The 26618-nt window shown below is 38.7% G+C and overlaps 1 protein-coding gene across 3 annotated transcripts in view; it reads right to left on the bottom strand.

The window, feature by feature from the left end:
• Positions 1–4347: 4347 nt before the first annotated feature.
• Positions 4348–26618, bottom strand: part of ZSWIM6 (zinc finger SWIM-type containing 6) — a 61100-nt gene continuing 38829 nt past the window's right edge. For 2 of the 3 annotated variants that reach the window (XM_026077504.1, XM_026077506.1), the window contains 8 exons: positions 25840–25986; positions 23993–24253; positions 20590–20725; positions 14728–14885; positions 14040–14203; positions 13140–13262; positions 9511–9592; positions 4348–6956 (listed from right to left, as the gene is read on the bottom strand). In XM_026077504.1, the coding sequence (XP_025933289.1) occupies positions 6094–6956; positions 9511–9592; positions 13140–13262; positions 14040–14203; positions 14728–14885; positions 20590–20725; positions 23993–24253; positions 25840–25986 (1934 nt within the window). In that variant the 3' untranslated portion in view covers positions 4348–6093. The remainder of the gene's footprint in view (positions 6957–9510; positions 9593–13139; positions 13263–14039; positions 14204–14727; positions 14886–20589; positions 20726–23992; positions 24254–25839; positions 25987–26618) is intronic. The other variant, XM_026077505.1, reaches the window with a different exon arrangement.

Genomic DNA, 26618 nt, shown 5'->3' with positions numbered 1-26618 from the left:
TTCACTGCTCCATGGGTATTTCCAACACAGACCAAGCAGAGCTTGGCCATGAACTGCCATTATCAAGCAATAGCTCCATCTCTCTTTTTACATCATCAGATCCTAAGTGAGAAATACCATGAATTTCATCTGTCAGATAAGCATTTTTCCCGAGATAAAGCTCTTAAAATTACACAAGGCGACAAAGGCTAAAGAGGAAGACAAGGGAAGTTATAGAAAAGAAATGCAATTGGTACAAAACTCAGTAGGAGACTACTCACTAGATGGCTCCTGGACTGACAAGACAGCTCAAAACTCAGAGGTTGTGACCTATGCAGCTAAATAAAGGCCGGAGCATCAGCATTTCTTCCTCTACTTTTTGATTCCAGGGATACACTGGAGCCCACCTGTAATATGGAACACCTGGAAGAGGGATTCTACTATTTGTGGGTAACTTTTGCTTTTCAGTCTTCAAAATACCAGGTTTAACAGCAAACAACAAAAGAAAGAAAACAAGACCACTAGCACAAAAACATTAAATGTTTGGATTAGATAATTAAGGAAGAAAAGAATTTGAGACAGCTCTTTATATTGTGCAGATAAGAAAGGGTAATATTAAAAAAGAGGCATTTCATGATTGTGGTACCTTCTAGTCATAACCATGTTCTACAACTAGAAGCTATTGAAATCTGTCAAGGGTGGTTTTAGAAATAACTTTGTAGCCAATACATGTTAAGAGACATCTTTGATCCTATGACCTTGCAGATGTCTGCAAATATAGCATCTGACATAATTTTCTTTTTAAGACAGGTTCTTTTCTTCAGAGCCAATAATGCTCTACTTTTACTCCCTTTAGGGCTACCTGTAGGGATTGATTACAAAACCTTTCCAAATGAGGGTTGGGTGCTACTTGATGTTGACAGCCCAGGGTGTTAGCGGAGGCAACACTCTTTTCTTACCATGTGTGGTATGGAGCATACACTTCAAAAAGGTGAGGCAAATCCCAGCTGCCTCTTTTCTCAGTAAAGCCACCCCAGAAAACTCGTCATTACTCCAGTTAAGCATCTTACGAAGCTCTTCTGCTAATATTCAGTGTAGCTCCTAACATGCTGAAACACCCTCTAAATCTCCACTACCTGTTGCTTTGTCACAAGGCAAAGGTTAGACATAAGGCTGTGGTTTGTGCTCCATCCTTCCCCACTCACCCTTGCAAAAAACATACTTTCAAGGGATGGGCAGTTAAAAGGACAGGTTAATGTTTGCCTGTGAACACAATATATTTCACCCCTAGCCAGAAGTGCAGAACAAGAGAATCCTTGAGGGTATTATATTTCCCAGTTCTGTAAAGGTACCAGCTATATAGCTAATTTTCAAGTTATATCCTGCATTAAAAGTAGGTGAATTATCAGGGCTTTTGTTTTTAAATCAAAATCAGAAGGCTGGCTGATTGTTCAGTGAAAATCTATGATATTTTAATCCAACTGAAGGTGTCTCAATGAAATAAATTTACTTCTAGTGCAAATCCACTCTATGGAACTACAAATCTAAATTGGCACAACTCATATAACGAAGTTTCCCTGCATGTAAACTGCACCCCCAGTTTTGATGCACTTATGTTACTTATACCCACTTACATGAAAACTTAATTTCTAGTGGACAAACTTTAAAGAAAATTGTAGCTCAAACTGATTTGACAGAACACTAAAACATTGCTGAAAAGTGACTTTCACAGAGACTTTTGAAAGCTTGCAACATCAGACTTGCATTAGTAGTGGAATCAAGATAGTCTATGGATACAAAGAAAATGATGGAATATGGGTCTACAAAACAGAAAATTTACTAATGCAAAGCACTCAGAGTATCTTCTATACCTAAAAATACTAGGAAGCTATTCTTCCTTTTTTGATATTCAAAAAGAAAAAAGTCCTTCAGAATTTCATCTGTACTGCAAAAGCTGCTGATCAGTCATCCAAAGCACTGATTGCACATATTGGCAGCTTCATCGTCCTGAACGAGTTCCATCTGTTCTGCYGGAGACCCATGGCAATCTGCAGTCCCAGCCTTCTACTTGCTGTTCTGGCCTCAGAATATTACCTGCAATTTCTCTCAAACAATCTAGCAAATTCTCTGTCATGTACATGCAATCTACATTTAGATCCATTGCCATAGCATTAAAAGCAAAAGATTCTGAGAATAAGACATCACATACTCAGAGGAAAACTGTCTTGGATTTTGATTGCAGCCTAGTATCCAAAGTCTGAGGCTCTCTCTGTGCCCTTCTTTCTTTTTTCATGATAAAAAGTTGCGCAAAAGCTTAAAAATCTGTTTTCCTTTTATCCATTAATCTGCAATATTAATCTCCCAACCCTGGAAATATGAGCCTCTTTCTAAAGAAAAAAATTGATATGGAAATTAAGTAAGTGTTGAACCACTAAAGGGCTAAATGAAGGTGATGTAATTTGGGTAGGAAAAATCTGCCGTCTCTTCTTTCTGGCAGACTCAGTAGACTATAGAGGAAATCTAAAAACAAATCTATGGGCAAAAGGCAGTTTGTTGGGCCACAAGACAGTCTCATAAGACAGAAGGAATGCCACATCCTTTAGAATTTCACTCAACTCACCAAAAAAATGAAGATTCAATGGTGGTCTATGATATGGGAGAGCCATGCTCAGTTCCCTTCTCTACCAAATAACCTGTGAGACCTTGGATTAAAAACAAAGCAAAGAAAGTTCTCATTTAAAGGAGTGTTGAAAAGCACTGCAACGTTTTAGGACAGTGATATCAGTGGTAGTCAGTTAGATATCTCAAATATGTTGCACTGAAGAGATGATAAGGGAATTTGAAGCCATTCTATTTTTAACAGAAAGTTTCCATATGCTTAACCAGACTCCAAAATTCATTCCAAAGTGTAGTTTTACAAATTGCATTAGAAATATTCAATCACGGCCAATTGAAAGTTGTCACCAAAAAGACCCTCCGATTTTTTTCCTGGAATCTTTTTCCTGGACCCTTCCTACCTCCACAAAACAAGAGCAGTACACATCTGGACGTGTTTGCTAGGGAGACTGACCAAACATATGTTGGTCCATGAGGACTTTTAAAATGGTATGAACTGCACTGTGCAGCGCCACTGAGGACACATAAAAGACATAAATCAGTCACAGAAACAAGTTAAACTTCCATCAGTTCTGGAGAAAGAGCAGGCCATCGTGCTCATTAAAAGCAAGTGGCAACCATCAGGACTGCATTTGATTCAAAGCCTTGTTTTTAAATAGGTTTCAGTGCAACCTACACTATCATCAATAGTGCATTACATGTAAGAGGAGGGAGAAAAAAGAGGTAACCCCTATCACAGAACAGGGTCTCCCTCTTGTTCCTTATTGTCTGTAATAGGACACTCATCTAGGACAAAGTAACCAGGGAAAAACAGTGAGGACTGAATGCTTGGAAGCTGCAGAGGCTGCAGAATGCTAGTACTACCAAGTCACGACAACTCAGCCGTTAGCAGGGCTTAGTAAAGGTTCACATTTTATATCAGAAGTTGTACAAAGATTCAGAACTCTTCCTCCTTAATCTTCTGGTGACACAAGCCTCACTGTCAGAAATCATGGGTACATTGGCACCTCTGATAGTTTCTTGCTGCACGCTAATTCTTCTTTCAGCTGAAGATACTAAAAACAAAAGTGAAGGTGTTGAGATCACATGGTCAAATATGGCATCATATAACATTCCTTAGACGACAAAGTTCCTAGAAAAACAGAGAGCTCCTCTTCAATTTTCAGCCATGCCGTATCCCAGTATTCACTGAGGACTGGAAAAATTGACACAAATCCTACAGAACAAGGGCTCCAAAAAAGCAGAAATATTGGATGTCAGCAGGTCAGCAAGAACTCCATGCCAGGTGGACTGGACTGCACAGTTCAGAATACACAAAATACTTTAGAAAAGCCAAAGAACGGCAAGAACTGTCCTTACATATATTTGCAGTACATCTCAACTCCCGTGTCCACCTAACTAATCCATTCAGTGAGAGCAATGCCTCCACACGCTCCACCATCCGCCAGGGCAGTATGTCAAGGCTTACTGTTTGTTGTACAGACCAGGCATCTTCAGTCACAAGCAGCATTTGGTCCTTCCTCTGAAGTGCTGGGTCTTCCTGCATCTTTGGCATAGGAGCTGGCGCAATTTTGAACACAGCCAGTCCTCAGCAGATTTCTGAGGAAAAAAAAAACAAACATTTCTTTCCCGGTCTTGGTGGTCACATTACTCACTATCCTAACACACAAAGTGGAAAGCTGGGTATTTAAGATCTATGAAATATCCATACACAATTCCACTCCAGTAACAGACACCATAAAGGAGGCAGAATCAACTTTCAAAAAACTAATTTTAATCAAAACAAAAAAATTGTTGATCATTAACAAGTTTATAAAACAGTGATTTAGTTACATAAATAAATTGATATCAGTGTATCAAATCTTAATTACTTTCAACTTCATGAGCATGTTTACATGGGTGATGAAGTACAACCTTTTTATCTATTATAATAAATAAAATGGAGAGCATGAAATAGTTTTTCTAAACAAAAATACCTACAAACATACCTCTAGCATGTTCTCTAATGAAGGGAACAAGAGACACTGGACAACTTTTGCACCAAAACATAAAAACTGCTTTAAAAAGCACAAGGATACAGAACCATCAGCTAAAGTAAAGACACTATACTGTAACCAAAGTTGGTATTTAATAATATAATGAACAGTTTGGTAGTTAGATCTCCAGTTTGGTTATTTTAAAGCATTAAGACAAGGCAAGATAGAAGGCTGCTTTTGTTTGAGTAATTCTAGAGAAAATAAAATATATTAAAAAAACAAACTGAAAAGTAGAACAGTCATACCTACACAACTTTCTGTCCTGCACAAAGTCAAAATACCTATGCAGAATATATATATATAATATATATATATGTTATTTGTGCACAAAGGTTAGCTTATTATTAGCTCACTGCAAAGGCGTAAATGTATCATGTCAATCATTTTGGAAAACAATTTGCGTTTTGTGTCAAAAAGGATATTTCTTTAAGTTTTCTAGGCTAGGAGGCACAAACCCCGATTCTGGCATACTGTATTCTTAATGCTAAGGCTTGCTGCTCTGGCTGTGTATTTTTTGTTGTCCCTCTTTACTATAGTGCCTGTTACAAGCATGTGTGTATGTGTGTATACATATATATGTATACACAGGTTGTATAAATATATATATATAAAATTTCCCCCAGTAGGTATCAGTCCAACCATGCAATCCAAAAGGTGGCTCTGCATAGATGCCCAGCATATAGTTCACCACCTGAGCCAACCCTGAAGCAAGGCGCACTTTAGTCCTTCTGATAGGTTTTCTTTTTTTGTTTAAAACCAAGCTACTGCAGCTTCAAGTATTTTGCATTACATAGATTTTTTTATAAATTAGTTAATGTTATATTTTTCAATATTCAGACATATACTATAATATATATACAGTACAATAAATGCTCTCATTCTTTTTTTAATTTTTTTGATAAATCCCTGAGAATGTATGTTGACAGTCGCTAAGTTTCCACATGCACAAGCATTGTGTGCCATGCTTCTGGATGAACAGCACTGCAAAGCCACGTGGTCAGCCTTTTAACTATTAGTATTTCATTTGTTGGTTTGTTTAAATATGCTGAAATGTAAGGATGAGTTACAAAGGAGTAAAGCTGAATCCATTCGAGGTACTTATCACAGGATGGAGGTGTTTTGTTTGGTTTTTAAAGCCATTGCAATATATGTTTGTTTTTGAGGCTGTGAACGTATACAGAAAGAACAGGAGAGCAATGTGGGCTTTTGCCACTTGACAACATATACTCAGTGTAAACCAAACCTTTTTTAACCTCTCTCTCATACAAAACAGAAAAAAGGAAAAAAAATTAAACACACAAACTTTCACAACATGACAGTTTAGTTTGCAAACTCAATATAACTATACACATATAATACCGGTGTGGCTCTGTTTCTTTAAGTTAAAAAGGATACAAAGGCAGGCTCAAGTAAAAACAAACCACCCCTTCCCTCCCCCCACCCCCCCATTCACACATTTTCGTCAACCAAACCGCTCACGAACCAACATCATCAGTTTCTTTTTGCCTTTGTAGATTTGTTTTAGGTTGTCAATAAACTGTGTAAACTGGATGTGTCCATCATGAGCCATTAAGAAGGTCTCTCGGGCCTTGCTGAGGAACTCTATAAACTCACTATAGTGTCGAGGGCTGATGTGAGTGAGACGAGAATGAGTTGTGTTAATGTAGGCTCCGATTGTGGCATCCAAGAGTTGCCTCAAAGGGGCTTTGTCCAGTGACATGAGCTTACCAGAGTTCCTCCTTCCGTGAAGTCCCACCATGCCAGGAGTGGTCAAAGTACACCTACGCAAAATGTCTGACAGTACTGTTGCACATTTGACACTTTTGACCACCAGAGGTATTATAGCTGCTAGCTCATTTTTCCCAAGGGAGTGGCTGAGCGCACATGCCCATAGAACGTCATTAATGGCAGGGTGTGTGTCCTGATTGTAACTCAGGTTGAGATGTGTCATGGCCAAAGTGGCCAGCTTGTAGGCCCGCATGGGGTAACCACGGTGCTCCATGTATCGTGCTATAGTAAAAAGCTGAGAGTAGCTCATGCCGGTTGTAGCAGCATCTAGAACGATTTGGTAAGCGGTCTCAAAAGCTATGTGATCCTTTTCACATAAGGTCAGTGCAGAGAGGGCACAGTTTTGAGGATCCTTCATGGCACACTGTAGAGCAAGCGTCCTAGCACTGCCAGCCAGCTTCTCCTGCTGATGGCAGTCCAAATGCAGACGGACAATGGTGCTGTTGGACATCACTGTTGTAGCAACAATACTAGTGGCTTCTGTTGGAGTGAAAAGTGTAAACCAGCTTTGCATGATGCTATCCAGTGCATAAACACCTGGGAGAGAGAGAAAGGATTAGCCACAATTGATAAAACCTACCAGATAAAGATGTTCAGCAGGAGACCAGGTTTTCAGCAAAGCCTAAGAGGTTAGCAGTACATYCAAGGTGAAGCTACCTCAGCAAGAAAGGCTAAACCAGATAACATGTCTAAAAAAGGATATGAAAATAAAGGCTACTGTGCAATCTCTACAGCAATCGCTGAGACACAGAGAACAGTAACAACAAAAAAAAGTCTGGAAGAATCTGCTTTAATCTCCTGGTTTGGTAACTGAGCTGTTTTACTTGTTATTTAAAACAATTTGGATAATGAGTTCTGACCCATTTGGGTGGAGTTACAGAGCTCAAAAATTCGACATCTCATCACATTACTCAAAAGCAGCCCTCACATTTAACATTTTAAAAAGGTAATTTTAATTTCTTTTCTCAATGTGCATCTCAAAGCACAGCGCATGCACAAAAGAGCATTAAAGCACTCTAAATGACTCACTCACTAAAACACCATGCCATTTAATAATAAGCACATCTTAAAAAAAAAAGGACAAGAAAACCCTAACCCCCCTACCTCCCCACACACACACTGCCCAGACAGGCTTTTCAGATAGGTCTTGTACCAAATTGATATGCATCTGAACACCAAGCTCCTTGTTATGGAAACACGCTAAGCAATATGCACTACTGGCTTTTATGTGAAATGTGGAATTTTCCTTGGCATCACCTTATTGCTGGAGTGTGTGTGTGTGTGTGTGTGTGTGTGTGTGTCTCTGCGTGTGTGTGTGTGTGTCTGCGTGTGTGTGTCTGTGTGCGGCAGGGGGAGGAAGGGGGAAAGAGTGACCAATGGGTTCCATAAATTGAAGCTTATAGGCAACTAGAGTGCCTTATTATTGCTAGAGGTAGTTTACACACATCTGTGAACCCACCTAAACCACACCCAGAGGTCCTCATTTTCTCTGTAGGACTCTGATGCTTCCTGTGCACCCCTTCACTCATGTACAAAAATTCAGCATAGCCAGAGAATACCAGATCTTCATTTAAATAAACAGATTCCTTGCTTTACCAACTTGATTAAGTCTCAAGAGTACTTTGCATGACATTATAGGTTCTTTATGGGATACTTCTATTAGAATATGTAAACTAATTTAAAGCAGTATTAAAACCTGCATTTTATTTGCCAGTATGCAACTGCAAAAAATAATACCCAGGCACTAATATCTATAAGATAGCCTCAGTAATAATTATCTTAGAAAAGATATAAAAGCAATAAAACAAGAGCATTGCATGAAAATTTGCAGACAAACCACTTTCTGGCTGAGGGCATACAAAGGCAAGCTGTATTTTCCCAAGCTACTGACAACATTAATTTCCCAGTTAAGCACAAAGCAAAAGATAAACTAATCCAGAGAATAAGCAGCAGCAATTTTCTAAAGTTCTGAAACTCAAGAAGCATCACTGAGACACAATCCAACTCAAATGTATGAAAGAGAAAGGAATAAATGCAAAGAGAAGCATGCTTTCCAGAATTACCTCTAGTGACAATTAAAACTGCTCCCTCGTCATAGTACTTATATTGTCCCCACTACCACAGCTGCTGAATTTTTAGTTACATAGTTTTTAATGCCCTTCACTTTTCAGATAATCCATCCTCATCTTGCAAGTTGGAAACTGGAGTACAGAAGCTAAAGGACTCCTCACCAAGACACACAGGACATCTGCTCATTCCTATGCTTTGCCAGAGGATGCCCTGCTAAATGCACTATCCTCCCACTGCTGTCCTCTAAGTATGAGGCTGGAATCTGCTCCCACCTTATTCTTCTTCCCTGGAGGAGTTAACGATGGGCACTTTGGTATTTGATTTGCATTTCAGTGGCCGAGGAGGGGCCTACACAATGCCATAGCCACATTGCAAAGATGAATTACATTCTAAGCCTGGATTTATCCAGTGGCTTAAAAAAAATGGGACCACCCCCCCAACCCCCACAAGATCCTGTCTCCTACACAACTCAGACATTTTCGGCACTTTGTTCAGCTGCTTTCTGGTTCCTCCTACTCCACGTGGCACAGAGCTGACCAGATTGCTATTGCACCTGCACCCTGAACCTGGGTTTTCAGAGCAAGAAAAGCTGTAGCACAGTGCAAGAGTCATTAAACACATGCCTTTTCTCTGCTGCAACCTCAAACCTAGACCCAAGAGGAAGTGGAGAGGGAAAGTCTGGGATATCCCAACATCACACAGTCAGAGTCACGTGAAAGCACAACAGCACTCCTTCCATCCCACTGAGTTCATGCTCACCCCTACCTTGTGGGGGAGAAATAAACATATAAATAACACTGTGTTACTCAGCTAAGTCTCACTTGATCTGTGCCTATTTTATCATATGCTCAAGAAAATCTCTTGTCATTGCCATAATTAATGTCTTCTAACCAAAGGGATTTTACAGGCCAACAGAAAGCGGGTGACACTTGTGGAGCCTGGGCATTGATAAACAAGATCAAATTCTCTAAGATTAGCTGATGAAAAGACAGAAGTCCTTAAGCAGTATCCCAGAACATACCTACTTCTGTTGCACATGTTACCAACCACCTCACCATTTCCCGCCGCCGCCAATTCAGCGTTGACAGCGTCATCCGCATCACCTATTAAAATAAAACAAAGTACAAATTAATCCAATAGCAAAATCAAAGCAATATACAAACAATAAGGGTTTCAAGTTATTCAGATACAGTGAGACTCAAAATGGTAGTCTCTTGCTCTCTCCATTCTGTCAACTCTTTTTAGCTGACATGTCAAAAGATTTGAAAAATACTGCTCAGTTATCTTAGAAGAGCATGCAGAGAGTAATTCCAATTGCGAGTCTTTCAAGGCTAGAGGAGAGACTGTTTTGTCCAGAAAAAAACCCACAACAAAACACAATACAAAAAGAAAAATCCCAAACCAACCCAATAACTGATTATTCAAATTAAATTATATTGTGACTCCTCCCTTTATGAATAGTAGTCTTTAAAGTGGAAATGTGTCCACTCATGTCGAGCAAACTAACCTATTCACTTCTTCCCCACATTTGTACTTCTTTTCATTGACTTCAGTGATACAGACAGCAGCTACTGTGTACTGTGATTTGACTGGCTGTTTATTCTGCAAAGATATACATACACACTTCTAGATATACCCAGATATTACTAAAAAGCCCATAGCAATAGTTTCTCTCATTTGGAAAAAGACTCTACACAAAGAAGTCCTATCGTAAGACCATCAGAATCCTAGAACAAGATTTTTTTTAAGCTTCAATTGTAATGCTCATTTTATATCCCCTACAGTTACTGCCTATGTTATTTCCCAAAATGTGGACAAACAACAAGCACATGCTTTTTCAGTATCTGAAATTGCATGGAAAGCTTGGTTCAGCTAATTGGACAGACCCCATAGACACCTCGATGAAGAAAGCAAGCAGTTTTCCCCTCACAATATCAGTGATCATACTACGCATTACTATTTGGTCATTACCACAGGTCAATCACAGAGCTCTCAGAGATGTTCTCTCCATATTAAACTCATAAAATGCATTCATGAAACATCTTGGAGTTACCAGCACTTGTAAGAGGGTTCTTACCCCATATCCCCTCCCAATCCTAAGGCAACTTCAAAGTGACCTGTAGCCCTCTTTGTCATACTAGTTATTCCTGCTACCTCATTTAGTCCTAAGGTGTAGATAGGGTAATTAAGAAGACTGAATAACTGCTGAGGAGTATGAGTGCCCAGAGGATCTTTGAGAAGTCTAATTATAAGCAAACGTCAGGGATTGCACGCTGGCCTCCAAATATTCCTACCTTGGGGAACTTGGTAAGTGGTAGTATTCCACTCAAAATAACAGGACAAGAAATTTGTTGGTCTTGTTGGCTTCAGAGATTATGGTATCATTCCTACTAAACAGTAATCTAAGTGCCAGATCAGGAATAGCATTTCAAAAGAAAGCAAACTGATCTCTAAGGAGCAACCCTACACATTTTAAAATATGAAAATATGTCTAAGGTAGAACATGGAATCATTTTTTTCTTGAAGCCTTTCTGAAAGAAAAACAGGCACCCTCCAGTCAAAATGCTTTGGAGCATAACTGTCCTCTTCATCCTTTGATGGAGACTTCAGAAGGAGTCTAAGTGACTTCTTGTATTGAGTCACAGGCAAATTGAAGGCTAACACTCTCGCAGTATCCAAGATGAATTTTTTAGCTTCACCTGAGTGGGAATGAATCCAAGAGAAAGTACAGAAAGGTTATGGACTGATAAAGATTGAATTCTGCTACTGGTGGGGGAAGGAAGCAGAAAAAAAATTTTTTGTGAATAATGACTTCTCTGGAAGTCTTCTCTGATGACTTTCCTCTCTGTGGTGGCTGTAAAACAATGATTAGTCACAAGAGCCTTCAGCAAACATAGTGGCTATAACAGCTCCAGTGCAGGCTGTATTAACTTGAGAGCAAAAAACACCACCATATCTGGTTTCAAGAAATTTCATGATTTGAACTGTTCTAGAATAAAGCCCTTTGCACAGTATTATGTATTCTTTCATTTCATTAAACTGCGAAAAGCTGAGAATACTAAGAGAGAGGCCTTTACTGACGATAAAAAAAAACCCAATGATTTTATATAAAGCATTTATTGACATCCGGACCAAGGAGAAACTGAAGCGAATTTATAGCATAACTGTGCAGGTAAAGAACTGACCTATCCAAGATCCATGCTGTCAAGTGAAGAGAGCTTCTGAATAGGTCAGTAAGTCTGAAAATGCAGAGACAGACACTTACATCCCCATGAATTATGCAGCTTATCTGAAAGTCAAGTTCTCTCCCACAGAGAATAACCTTGACTTTGTCGTGCTGGATTTTTTAAAGAATTTCTTGCCTAGAGGAACAGGAGCTCTCACAATGCAAGAAAGGCAGCAATGGACAACCAACCAATGTAAAACCTCTGAATCATGCACACTGGAATGAGATTTATTTCTTTTTTACAGGCTTTCAGGAAAAGGACACTATTTGCCAAATACACATTGAGTGATCACCTGCACTAATGTGCTCGGCAGTTCTGCCAGCAGTACATCTTTGCATATGTACAGTAACACTTATTTGCACTGGTGTAGCACACAATAGGAGGAGGAATAGAAGTCCTGCCTGTACCTGAAGATACAACTTCTATGACTGTAAGGTACTGAGGGACAGAATACACTTGAGATGCTCTATGCCTACTTGCCACACTGATGACCTCTTTCCACAGCTAGTTTAAATGCCTTTCCTTGGCTCATTCACTTAAAACATGCTAATAGTCTTCAGCCACCGGGAATAGGGAGAAAGGACCCAGGAGTCCATACATTACTCCCAAATCTAAAGCAATATAAGAGATTTGTCTGTCACAGAAATCCCAGTGACTGAGTTGTGAAATTGCTGGCATTATCTCCTCAGTCCATCAGCAAACTTCTCAGTGTCATGGTTCAGAGGCAGAACAGAATACCTGCAAGGTCACTGGCACTCACTTTATCATGTGAGGTGTAAAACAGAGTTTTCTAGGGCACAAAAATGTCATAAGCAGTCAGATACTAGATAGTGAATATAGACAATCTAACTGTCATTAAGTTTGCGGGGGGAAGCATCCACCGGCCATTAAAGATGGTGCCTTTGTGGGAAGAATGTAGCTGTAGAAAAGTACACAACAGTAAGTTACTACCAGCAAATTGTTATGCATCTTTCTTCTGGAAAGCAAACTACCTTTAAGATTCAAAAAAAATACCTTAGTAAGCTTGGGGCAGAACAGTGGACAATTTCTACCAGTTCATTACAAAAACTTGGATTTATGAGAAAGTAAAGGTTTATGGTATTTCTTTCGTTAGACCTCACTGAGGACATTCTGATGAGCCCACCAGCCACACACAGGTGTGTATCAATACAGTGATGTTCAAGGTGTGCTGTTACCACTGAATAACACTTGGTGAATACTTGAGATGACACATAGGTTAAACATAAGGATCTTTCTCTCTCAAGAAAAAGAAACATTTAAGGCAGAAACATACTGACATGCAAAAAAAGCAGCAGATTTCCACAGCAACCTTGGGAATAAGAAAGGCTAGCAAAGCACAGAGAATCTCAGCTTTCTGATTAAAGATTTTAGCTTCTAGAAGTCTAGAATAGGCAAATAGTACCTTTCTCTTTGGCATGAGAAGTAACTGGGATAAAATCCTTTCCCCAGAAGTCTTTGGAGCTTTGTTTACTGAAGTAAAGTAATAAATGGTTTTCTGATCTTTGCATGTTTTTTGAAGAACTCCCTGAAGAGGGATGAATAGATTTATTTTTGTTGAAATGAACTGTGAAAACTCCAAGATTCATCAATGTAAGACAATATTACTTCAGGTATCGAAAACTTAGCTATCTCCTCTTAGCTTGTAAACTCTCTCCTAACAGGTTAAAAACTCATCTGAGGTTCTTGTACACTTGAAGCAGTCTGATGCAGATGACCATCCCACAGCCTGTGGAGTGTATGATTTGATTCTCCTCTGATGAAGGAAGGGAGGGGGCTACTGCTAGCACAGTCTCCCTTAGAAATAGGACATTATGATTGACCTTGACTTTCTTTAGTAATTCAGCAAGCACCTTCCAAATCTTGTTTGGGGAAAGGGAAGGGAAGGTAGTTAAGGGGAAGAAAGGAAGGAAGGAAGGAATGCTAAGAAACCCCCGAGGACCCGAAAAAGATCTGGTGCATTTCTGCTTATTCACTTTTCTGGCATGTAGAATAATTTTGCTCCCTAGCCACCCCTACATACACTCCTGAGGCCATTTGCGTTGGGCCTCTGTCACCCCTGAACAGACAAATGCCCTGCAGCCAGCCACTCCCAGTTCTGTCTCATCCAGGGGCACAAAGGGGTCGAGGCAGCCCTTGCTCTGTGTTTACCAGCCAACTGTACTTTATGTCAGCAAACAGAACCTAAAAGCTCCAGGCAAAGCCCAAGTGGGTATGGTCCTCAGTGATTTCAAGAGAGCTGTACCCACCAAAACAGGGTCAAATTCCTGTCTTCTACTACAGCAGTAATGAACAAGGGAAATACCTGAAGGCCCAGCTCCAGAGAAACTTTCAGAAGAGTGATGTCCGGCAAGCTGTCCATGAGTGTTGCTATTTTAAATGCATCCTGGGCAAGTTTGAAGATGTGTGATGAGGAGTGGATATTTTTCTGGATGGATTCTAACACTGTTTCCAGCCTCTGAACATCACCTGCAAGGTGTAAACAGAATCACCTAAAGAGAACAACCTCCCAAAACATCCAGAGATGCATTAAAATTGAGTCTGTCAGTACTACAGCAATAGTATGGTGTTTCAATTATACGCATTTTGTTTTTATAAACCCTCTGTAATTAAATCATATATGAACAAAAGACACAAGACAGCACAAATTCCTCTAGTGCCTGGTGGTGTTAATGCAGTACATGTCAAAAAGTCCTCTTGATTTCTGAATTCTAGAAGTGATTTGTCCACTCCTGGGTCTCAGAGACTGTGTCAGAAGAACAAAAAGCCGTCTCATCGGCCTCAGGTCAAGCCCATCTGGCTTTCAGCCAGCTAAGTTAACTACTTTGCTAGAAAATTAAGTGACAAGCTTAAGTCAGTTCAGTTCGTTGTTGCCATTTCACACTACTGTCAGACTACAATTTGGATTCCTCAACACAGGTTTTAAAATCTGTTTACTCTATGTAATATTAAAAACATACATTTAGTTGAGTATGTAACTGACAGCACTGTACCTTTGGCTGCTGTTAGCATGGTCGATGCCAGCTCACACTGCTGGGATTCAATGTGACTTAGGGTGAACCAGCGGGGATACCGGTTTGGAACAACTGATGCAATGTGGTGCGGGCGGGACATGTCTCCTGACGGAGCTGTAGATTCCAATACTAGCAAACTGAAAAAAGGAAAAAACCCTCTTCAATCATTATTACATTTGGTTACCCATGAGCAAAACTAAAGCTATAAAAACACACTTTTTTTTTTTTTTTAAGAATTATGCTTTTTTTTGGCTACAAGAAAGGATATTGCAGAACCACTTCTTTTGAGGGGGAATCTTAAAAGTCCATTTGCCAAACTTGACTACAGAAGTGGGCATCTATAGGAATTCACAGGACAATTAAGCCATTCACTAGCCAAGGCAGCAGAGACTTTCTCATCATCCACAGAGCTAGAGCTTTTTTGTTGTTGTTTCAGCTTTGAATCACAACCCTTCGAGCTAAGTGGAGTTGCTCTCCATCATACTGAGAACATGTAAATATTTTCCAATATTACTTCATGTGCAAATGCAACTTTCTTTACTTGAAAATTCTGTAGCAAAGGGAGGGGGCAGGATCATTCAACAAGTCGTTTGGATTTTGACTTTGCAATAAATTCAGACACAAAACCAGTACATTTTACTCTGCAATTACAAACTACTTTTTAAAGTCCTGAAATTCCAGCCTTCCAAATTTTATGATGTAACATAATCCAATGTTAAGGTCCCAAACAACAGTGACAGAGGAATTTTCCTTTAAAGTTACTTTTCAGACTCCATTGTCTAATCCTGAAATATGAATTTCTTTGAGTGTGCTCCAATCTAAAACAGTCTTACCCACAGAGGAGAATTCACAAGCAGAAAACTCAAAATCACTGTGTTTGTTTTTGGCTACTACAACTACAACAGAACTGATGGTCCACACCAGACACTCAACTGATGGCCCCTCTCCCACCCAAAAGCAATATATTAGATAAGATAAATGCCAACACAAAAAGTAAGAATGGCTGAAGGAAAATAACTGTTTTTATTCAAAACAATAAAGCATAGGTTCAGGATATGAAAGGTCAACAAGACATCAGATGATAATAATACACAATGTCCAGAAGCAAAACCTTTCTAACAGTTGGTTTCTTGATTAGCATTAACATCTTAGTTTCCTGGGCAGTCACAATGCTCTGACAAGTTATAGTAAAAAAAGGAAAGACTGTTATCTGTTAGTGTGCTCCTACACCGAACACTTTCTAATGACTCACTCCTTTAACYTGTCAACTGTTCCTTGTCTAAGAGTGTCCTCTTTCTTGCTATCAGATAAAAACTGAAGCCTGAAAGTGTGTGTGCTTGCATGCGTGCTGAGCCTCAGTGCAGCATCCTCCATAACCAGCTGAAATTCTCCAAACTACTGCACAACGACTAGCAGGAACCCCCAACTGGAACACGCATCCCTACTTCTTCAGACTCCAAGGAGATGTTGTAAAAGGTCAGATGCAGAACAGCAACAGGGATATGATCCTATCTCAGGATATGTCTACAACACAGTTCACGTGGACACACCCAGGCTAGGTCTAAAGTAACTAGCTCAAACACTAGTGCAAGTGAACCACAGATAAGTTTGAATTCTCAGAAGTTTTCTGAAGACCATTCTGACCCTCTAAGCTGAGGCAGCTATAACCTCACCAGTAGCAAAGCTAGTTTACTTCTACAGGAGCTGTAGGAAAAGGTGTATCTGCAGAATAGATATATTGTAAGCTATTCTCAGTCTTCTATGCATATTCAATAAAATTCCCTCATACCTGTCACATCGAATGCTCTCTTGGGGCATGCCCGCACCCTATCCCAAAAGTCCACATGAGCAAATTTGATATAATCCTATTGTTTTATGGATGTACTGGCTTGGAACTTCTAAAATCTGATTGTGATCCAGGCTTCTATTTCTACCAGTTTTCATATCCAAGTGACTTTTTACCAGGAAGTCATCTAGGAGGACAAGGGAAGCTGGATCTGTTTTGTCAAAAATATCGAAAATATTGAATAATATTAAAAATCCATTGCATTGTGACGTTTTGTGATAGAATATTTCTTATGGAATAAACTACTTTAAATGTAATTTACAAATTTTTTCACTTAAATAAATACCTAAGTTCTTTAAGTGACTGGAGCGCATGAGATTTTTTCACAGCAAGAATGGAGACCTTAAGACAGTTTTAAGATAGCTGCAGAAGAAAGTCCATCAGTTTTCTGTAGGTTCCTGAGGCATACAAGAATACCTTTAAGAATTCTCAGAGAAATGTCATTTTGAACATATGCTCAGGTATCTAGTAGGCATATATAAATACAACACACCATACATAACCATCAGCAGGTTGTGCTAACATTTTCTGACACATATAAGTGCGTGCTAATATGAAAAAAAATCTCAAGTCAACTAACTCCACTTTTGATTTGTATTAAGAGTCAAGTTATTTCCCTAGTACCACTGAGAAACCTCTTTAGCTTTACATATGTAAAAATAAAATACATATAAATTCTTCAGTTGATATTTTCCAAGCACAGAGAAAAGGAAAAAGAGATGTATTATTAAATGGTTTCAATAAACAGAAAAAAATCCCAACTACAGAATGCAAAAGGGATTATTAGGTTATGAGTAACAGTAAATACACAAAAAGCATGAAAGGAAGAGGCTGTTTTAGGGAAAACTTTTGTCAGTTTGAATTCCATTGCCAGCTTCTGTGTTCCTTTGCTGTGAAAAGAAATGCTGTTGTGAATTGGTGGCTTTCATGTAATTTTGGCAAGATTAAGGAGCATCAGAACAAGCACAAGCCGCAGCAGATTTAGCATTCTTCACTTTTTTTCCTTTCAAACATCAATTATTTAGCCAGGATTTAGCAAAGCTACCTCGTGATTAAACATTGCCATTAAAGTCTGGCTCCCAAAGCCCAGATGAAATTCATGTTTAACCCAGAATCAGCCAAACTAAGCCAAAAATTGAAGTTCAGATTCCAAGTGATCAGTCAGCTAGGTCACAGCAGATCCACATTCTCCAAACCTCCACTCCACATGTTTCAGTGCTGCAGGCAGAGAACTCTAGGCAGAAATGACCATCAAGGATTGCACACACTGTCCTTTTAGACCTGAGGTGTATGAAAGGCAGTAGGGTCTCAGCTTCCACTGATTTCATACTGAATATTCCACACTCAAAAAGCGGCTCCAAAAAATGAAGCAGCAGATTTGAATACAGAGGCAAAATACTCAAGAGCTGACCTCTCTCATACGTAGACCAACTTCTATATGTTAAGAGCAACTAGCCATGATATGGTCCTGGAAAGTCAACTTTTTTGAAAAATGTTGAAGGAAGAAAGAAAGATGCTCTGTTCCTAAAAGCAAGAGTAACTGCGCACAAAGATCTATGCAGCACCTTTACAAATTTCCAGACAAGATTTTCATCCATGTCATGGCTATTTCCTCCCTGCCATGCAGGAAGAGATGCTCCAATTTCATTTTATGAACAGTCCCACCTCACAACCATCAGACAGATATTCAGTCTTCATGTTTGTTTTCTTCTTTCCCACTCAAAATATCATCAAGTTAGCTTCTCATTTGGTTTACATCAGAAGTCTTTTTTTTTCTCCTTTGAACCACTGAGCTATCACTTTAGTGTCAAAGAAAAGTGTAACCTTCTTTAAGAGAATTTTTGAGACGCACTGAGGAATGCAGACAGACACAGAATAGCAAGTGTCCGCATCTGCCATCACAATTCAAGGTAGCAAATCCACGTATCTGAAGAGTGCCAAATACCAAACTGCAGAAAGACTGATTACTGTCTAGGGCTGAACTCTCATTTGCCTTACAAAGCGATGCCAAAAAGGCCTAAGGAGAACAGCTCTGATTATGCTGATGTCTCCTGTGATTTTACCAGATAGAACGGAACAGAAGGCTCTTTCTGATACTGGTCTGTTTGAGAAATAACTTCTCAGGCTGAGAGGGCATCTTCATGCCAAAAGAGGGCTGGAGCTTCCCAAGACTAACTGGAGGTTTCATCATCTTGAATCTTTCAGCACCTTGCTTGTTTTTCCAGTTGAGAAAGGAAACTTCCAGAAAAAGAAGCTTTCTGTTATGATTTCTTTCCGGGGAGAGCCCAAGTCCTTGTTCAAGAGGAATGGCATGCTGCCGTCACCTTCACTGAAGCATTCAGTGCACTGTGTGAAACTGTTGATGGATGTCTATTCCAGCCCTTCAACATGGTTTTAGCAGCTTAGTTTAAGGAGGAAAACTCCATACAAACATAATCTCTGAGAAGCACTTGAAGTAGTGACTGGAAATAAATGTAAGGACACAAGTCTATTTTACAAAATGGACCAGCCAATTTTTTTTAAATACACCTTTTCTACTACCTTACTGATCTGATATGACAAGGGTTATAGATATATTTACTTGCGATGACAGAAAAGGGGTGTACTTAAATGGCCCAGTCAGCTTTCTGATCTTACATTTGAATGTTCTCACAGTTCATCAATAATGCACTTTCTTCTTCTTAATCTAATTCCTAAATTGCTGATCATAAGCAGCAAATATACAAGTATACTCTCCACATTTCCTTCCCTAACATCTGTTACTGGACACTCTTCGAGACAAATACCAGGCTAAACAGATCTTTGACCTGACCTGATAACAGTTAGGTTTTGTTCTTATGCATGCCCTCCTGTTTAGTTCTTTGAACATAAAACTATTTCTCCCTCTGTTTTGCCTTCTGGAGAAACTGGTTCCAGAGTACACATCTACAAATCACCAGGATACAACCTGTCTGATTAATATGCATGTAATTTAAATACCACTTATGTGGATACTATGTCCTTCAACTACTGTGCAATCATTCTTGATAATGATGACCTGGAAAATCCAACATTCATGTTTTTATTCTGAGACTCGATATGTTCCTCGTACTCAGTTGTGGCTCTTTTTTGTCAACCATCATTTACTCCAAGTTCTTGACAACAACCAAATCTAAGCCAATCCAGATGGGACTAGTTTCTTCCCTGCACTGTATGTGGACAGCACAGATTTACCATTGATCATTTAAGCCTCTGAAACTTCCTTCAGAAGGACTTTCTTAGTCACCATTAACAATTCAGCCTTCCCTGAGATAAAGCCAGCACTCACTGATCTCTCCCTGAGAAGCAACTTTCTCCCAATTACTGAAGACAAATGGCATGCAAGTCAGTATTTTGTTGTCATATGATATACTCCATTTAAATTCCAGTGTTCTAGAACTGTGCAAGACTGCTTAGTGATGAAGCACACAAAAAATATACTGGCTCAGACCACACCATATGGTTTCAAATCTACCATCTAGAGTTAATTTATAAAGGAGGTTGGTGGAACAAAGAGTCTTGCAGAACAGGCTATGCAGCAGAAGATACTGAGACCTGACATCTTCATCTATAAAGAAGATTCATGCTGCTGGTGAGATGCCTCTTTCCTCATTTGCCCACTGTTATCACCACACACGCACACATGCACACACACAGGTAAGAGAACACATGTGCTAAAGCTGTCAGTTTTACACAAAGCTGCATTCCCCAAGAGTGGAATCCTAGAAGGAAGGATTTAAAACAGAGAATTCTGTTTTACAATTGGAAATAAACACTTAGTTGTATATTTATAAATGATTATACTGTACTTACTACAGACTTCAATTGCTTTTACAGATGAATCAAAGTAACTTTTCCTTAAAGGGAACAATGCTTCTTTTAGAACAAAAAACCCACTTGACTGCCATACTTTTTCCCCTTTTTCCCAACAGTTTTTTTTTTTTCTCTCTCTTCCTACATGAGCTGTGAATACGTACCGCATGGCTCTCAGTGCAGTTTTGTATGCCAATTCAGCATCATGAGGTAGGAGAGAGGTGAAGAGATACTTGGCAAATGTGTGCATTGGAACGCTCTCTCGATGGATGACTTCGCCTAAACCACTATATGGTCCAGCTGTATGAAAGAGAAAGAGAATGACAGTCTTTACAGAGTGTTAAAACCCCCAAACTTCTGGATCTTTAAAAACACTGACTATACCTTGGAGTTGTTATTGGTACTCAGAGATAGAGACTGCTGTACAAGAATTAAAACTATATTGATATTTTGGGGGAAATGCTTACATATATTACATGCCATATACTCTTTGAGACAAGGAGACAGACTGCAGACTGCATGGTAGTAAGCACACTACCAGTGCAAATACGAATGACTGAATGGTTCTAGTGCTCCGTAGAGCTTATTCAACAAGTTTATGCCATGCAAAAGTGGAAGGTGATAATCCCTACTTCGCCTCTGCACAGTTATAATGTATGCATGAATCCCTATGCACTGTCCAGTGGTGCATGAATACTTGATCACAGATCTGCCAGAAGGAGTATTTACAGTGGAAACGTACATATCTTCAATTGTAGTTATGTGACCAATCACTACTGCAGCACCCAATTCCTATTAACTTCATCTGACATTAGGCATTTAAATAACTCTGTGGTCTGGGCTTTGTCCCCAGAGAGGACTGGGTCAGATCTTGCACTGAAGCCAATTTTGTTAGTCTCTCACAGCCACATGGTCTTGGAAATTATATTTGCTCTTGAGAAATTATACCCATTGTTGGGGCTACAGATTTTGCTCACACTCAGTGCAGTCAGTGCACTATTTCAACTTCATAACAGCAGCGTCAGGATTGGCAAGAGACACGATGATTTAAAAAAAAAGTGAAAGGAACTATTGCTTTGTTGAATTCTAAACTTCCATGGTGCCTATGAATCCCATTTTTACATTTTTCCTGAAGCCTTAAGGCTGTTGTTTCTATTAATAGGAGAATTGTGTCATGAAGTTTTTTACATCAGCAGTTACAGGTTTAGGCATTAAATGTTGCAAGATACAGGACAAAAATCTTAAACTAAGTATTATAGGATAATTATTGCACAGATAGCAGTCAGGAGTTACAGAATTTATTATGGGAGAAGAATTTCCTCCTCTACTAGAGATTTCAGCCCACCACACTTGGTTAGATGAATGACTGTGTGAGCACACTTCTTCCTCTTCACTGCAGTCACACGTGCCATTTAAACAGCCTCCAGCGGCGATTCAAACTAACGTGGACAACCCTACACTGAAGCAGATGAGGAGTACTCACACAATTTATTCAGCCACTTCTGCTGCAGAGGGTGATGAACTTCATGAGAGGCAGTAACAACTTAGACCAGCACAGCAGTTTCAGCAATATTTTTCTGACTGGTGCCTTAGCACAACACACAAAGATAAAAATCACTAGGCATGAAAAAATCTCAACTCTACAGGTGGATGTTTCTGAACACTGGGGCAGATTCCAAAAGAAATGTCACTGAAGATTTAAAAGGTGACATAGTGTGTCTCATATAATCATTGGAAATGAAGTTCAAAGCCATCCAAAACTATCTGGCATTGCTTCAGTGAAGGAAGCCATTTCATGTATGTTTGCTGATTGGTGGTCCAGTCAGAGAGATAAGCCAGGACATGGGGAATGCATGACAAAGCATCTAAATGAAAATATGTTCTATCATTAACATAGCAGTCAAGCAAACAGAACAGTTCTTGCAACATAGTCTATCTTCTGCTTTCCCACACATTCAAATGGTAGCTACACACAGTACGCACTAATCTACATTAACAGTCTAGAAATCAGCTTAATATTGGATTAAGCTTTCTTTATTATATCTGCAGGACTTTAACTATAAAACCACAATTGATATAATTAGGAACTTAAATCACTGCACAGTTTTTCCTCCATGTGAGCTGACAGTTTCTGCCTCACCTGGAGTAAACTGAAGCTACTGCAAGAAACCAGACTTCTTAGCACACAGTAATGCAATACCCTCTTCACATACTCCTCACCACAGCAATTTCCTAGGCAGTTACTTCAGCAGATTCCCTGCTATGATCACTTGTTTACTACTTTTGGCAATCACAAAAAGAGTATCAGTGATCAAAGTAGTAAACTAGAAGTACCAGGGAACACTTGAGATAAACCCTGCTTTTCCCTCATGAAGCATCCTTGATAGTAAATAAATGCAGCAGGTCGATTCAATAAACCATAGGATACAGTGGTTGTCAATAACTGGATCCAGAGAGTAGCTATTCTTGTCCAAAGACCATAAAACAGCAGTAGAGCTGCACCATAATGGAAACTCTCCCTATGGTGCAGCTTCTCTACAGTTTCAAATGGCACCATCAGTAGGTATCAAAGTTTTGAAGGATCTGGGCAATAATAGTGACTCAAAGCTGAGAGCCCTAAATAACATACTGCATCACTTCTATTAAAGAAGTTTTAAAAGACAAATTTCTTACAGAAAGCAAGCAAAAATTCTTTGACCTGTATAACAGTGTTCAAAACTCACCTAGAGCACCATTGCATTCTCCACCCTCCCTTGAGCAAGCACTCAAAACTTGGACCATGCCTTGGACTATTTGATTTCTTTAAAGTGTTTTCTTCCATTTAAAAAACAAAAACTAGAAAGAAAACCTCAGAATCCACAAGACTACCCTCTGAACACAAGACTTAAGTACTACATATTAAGACCTTTTTAAAGCTAAGACAAAAGCAAGCAATTTTTTCCACTCATTTTACAGCAATCCATTATGATGATTCAAAAACATGAATTGCTTGTCTCAATCAAAATTTAGTCACAAGATCAGGACCTAAGCCTCAATATTTTACCACATATTTAGATTTTCATGTATGATGCACATTTTTTTAATTCCTACCAAAAAATGTTGTTGTATTTCTGTCCCAGCAATTGTAAGTGAATTCTTTGAGCTTTTTAGTTGAGAACAGAGGTAAAAATCTTCATCCTTTTACAAAGCTGCCAGTCCCTTTTCAGGCTAAAAGTGAAATTTAGAATTTTGCTACCTGAGAATTGTTGATGATAATCAATGTCTTTATTATTTAATTGTGGGCCTGGGTTGTATAACTAGGACACTGAGATCATGATGAGCATCAAATCTAAAAAGCAAAAGGCAATAAAAATTAAAATTAGGGGCCTATAGGTCAGTAGATGCCTTATCTCTACAGTCATGTGATATTTGAAGTGTATTAATTTTTATAAGAGCCTGGGAAGGAAATTTTGCTGGAGTTCTACTTCAGAAAACAACTTATGTAAGTCAGCTTCCACAGGAAGGGTTCTGTGGGGTTTTGTAATTGAAGACAGTTTAAAGAAGCAGTTAGCATCTATATTGAGCTACCTTCTAATAGGAAGACTGCTTGTTTTCGAAAAATCTTCACCAGAGTATCATCCAATTCAATTTCCTGTAGCTTAGAAATGAGCTGCTCCTCATTTCGACAAACCTTCTCTTGTGCATACAAGCCATCTGGCATTATTCGTTGCTGTCCCAGCCCTATCAATGCTACTTCCACAGCCAGCGTTAAATAAGATTCCCCTTCTTCTAAGAACTTATGTGCAGGCAGGTGCTGGTACTCCAGAGATTTGCATTGCCCCATGTTCTCTGTAAAGGGTGACACAAAAAGAATAACACATCAAAAATCATTCTAATCCATAATCTGCCTATAATCCCACATTTACAAATGCCTCCTCTGTCAGTATTTAATTTTTATTTTTTAAAAATAATTTAATTGACTATATAAATCTCAAGATCCAATGATCCAATGTAAACTACCGAATTCAATTCTACAAGGCAGAAATACACAAAATAATTACATTTTAAAAAAACCCACTCAAGTAAAAATAAAAGTTTTCATAATTAAGCTGCATCATTTAGAGAAAGGCAGTTTCTTTAGCTCCGTGTTAATAAGGCCAAAATTGGAAAACCCCTTTCAATTTTTTGTTTTCTCCACTCATTTCTGTATGTACTTAAAGCCTTGATGTTGGATAAAGTGGAAAGGGAAAGTTGCTCGTACATCTGCATAGATTTCCGCTGAAGTTATTAGGATTGTGCAAATACAATAGGCCTTTTAAGCATCCTCCATTTGTCAGAGCTCTGTTTAGCGTTTTTTTATTTAAATGTTACAGATGTATTTACGATAAACAAGTATACTTCTGAATTTTATTTACACTAAAAGTCTTATTTTAGTAAAGATTACTTGCAAATTCCATACAGACCAAGTCATAAATTGCTTTAAGGAGTACTATTGATTCAATTGGTATTTTACAGATCTACCAGATGACAAAATGCTATTCCAACCTCTAGCAGTTTACAGTCTAATTTGGGAACAAAAAGAGTTATTATAGACAGATGTAAGGAAATGGACAACTGCAGCAAATGAGAAGGCAGAATGCATTTGGTAGATTGCGTGTGCAGAGGGAGGTTACTTTTTAACACACACTATATTAATTTCATGTGTTTTTTGCTAATTGTAAGCATTCTGATTTCTGATACTTTACTTAAAAGCTCTTCCAGAAGTGGTGGATATGAAAGTAGAAGCTTATTGAAGAAAATCTAATTGAAGAAAACCTAACTGAATAAAATGAACTTTGAGGCAAAGCCCAAAGAGCAGTGGGGATACTCATGTAGAAGAGCTGTAGGTAGAGGGCTGAATCCAGTTTCTGTCCACACAGAAGGCAACAAGAAAGTATTGCAGAGATGGAAAAAGATGGAGGATAAGGTATGAATCAGTTAAGCTCCTGGGAGGCAAATACTGAAATTAAAATGGGCATACACATCCTGTCCTAAATCATGTCCTAATTCTGAAGCACTACCTTCCAATTCATATTCTTTAAAGATCAAATAGATCATCAGTTTTAAATATTTTCTGTAATTTCTCAGAACGATAAGAGAGTAATACATGTGGCAAGAGTGGCTGCTATGAAGTTTTATTTGGTTTTATTTCAAGTGTGAAATACAGAATTTTCTTCAAGAATGAATTACTGGTAATTTTTGAAGTGTTTTCATATAATTTAAAACAAAACTTTACTTCAAACATTTTCTCTCCCTCGTGTTTTCTTAGGGAGTGAGAATGTGAGTTCCTATACTCAATGAAAACACTGGCTTCAGTTAATTCTGAATGGAGAGGTATAAAAATGCCTCTGGTTACTCGAGACATATAAAAGATAGTCCCCTTTGCACAGTCTTACCCGTGAAGTCTGAGAATCCATGGAAGCTCTCATCATCTACCCGGCAGGCTTCCATCAGGCTACTGAAGAGGGTGCCGATCGGGTCCAAAGGGTGTCCCACCCAACCTTCAAGGTTCGTTATTGAGGTTACTCCTTTGTGGAGAAGTTCTGTATTAGGAAAAAGGAGGGGGTGTAAGGGGAGAAGGTGAATTTCAGCCACTCAAAACAATATAGAAGTAAAACTGATTAAAATGTTTTCAGTACAGCATTCAAAATATTTTCAGTAGCCTCTGCTTAGAGGGAGAAAACAATATGTTTTAGGTTAAATTCATTGCCCTTTGTGATTATGTTAAAAAAGCAAAAAAGAACAAAGGCCAAACATCATTTGAGCATACTATCAAAGTCCATTATGGGTCAAAAACTTCAACTGCAAAGTCATCTCTTACTAGATGCCACTAAGTCTTCTGAAAATGTCTGCTAAAAAATTACATTTTACTTTTTTGTAAAATTCTACCACTATCTCCTCACTCAAAAGTTACGGTACCATTTATACATTTTAAGTGAATCTGATGGCCCTGAGAGAAATAAATGAAAATACTTTAAAATATGTTCCATTTCCATAAATAATATATGAGCTTATCTTGCATCTAAATATTTATTGAGGTAATAAACTCAGAATGATAGCTCCTTTAAAAAAAGATAAAAAATTAAGTTAGGTATACAAGAATTTGCCCTTTAAATAGATCAAGTGCATTTTTTCTTAATCTAAAATTTCAGTCAACAAATACCTCCCAAAATAC

Source organism: Apteryx rowi, unplaced genomic scaffold (genome assembly GCF_003343035.1).
Source record: "Apteryx rowi isolate R43461 unplaced genomic scaffold, aptRow1 scaffold_456, whole genome shotgun sequence".
NCBI lineage: Eukaryota > Metazoa > Chordata > Aves > Apterygiformes > Apterygidae > Apteryx > Apteryx rowi.
The sequence above is the reverse complement of the archived record's forward strand: the minus strand, read 5'-3'. Positions and strand labels throughout refer to the sequence as shown.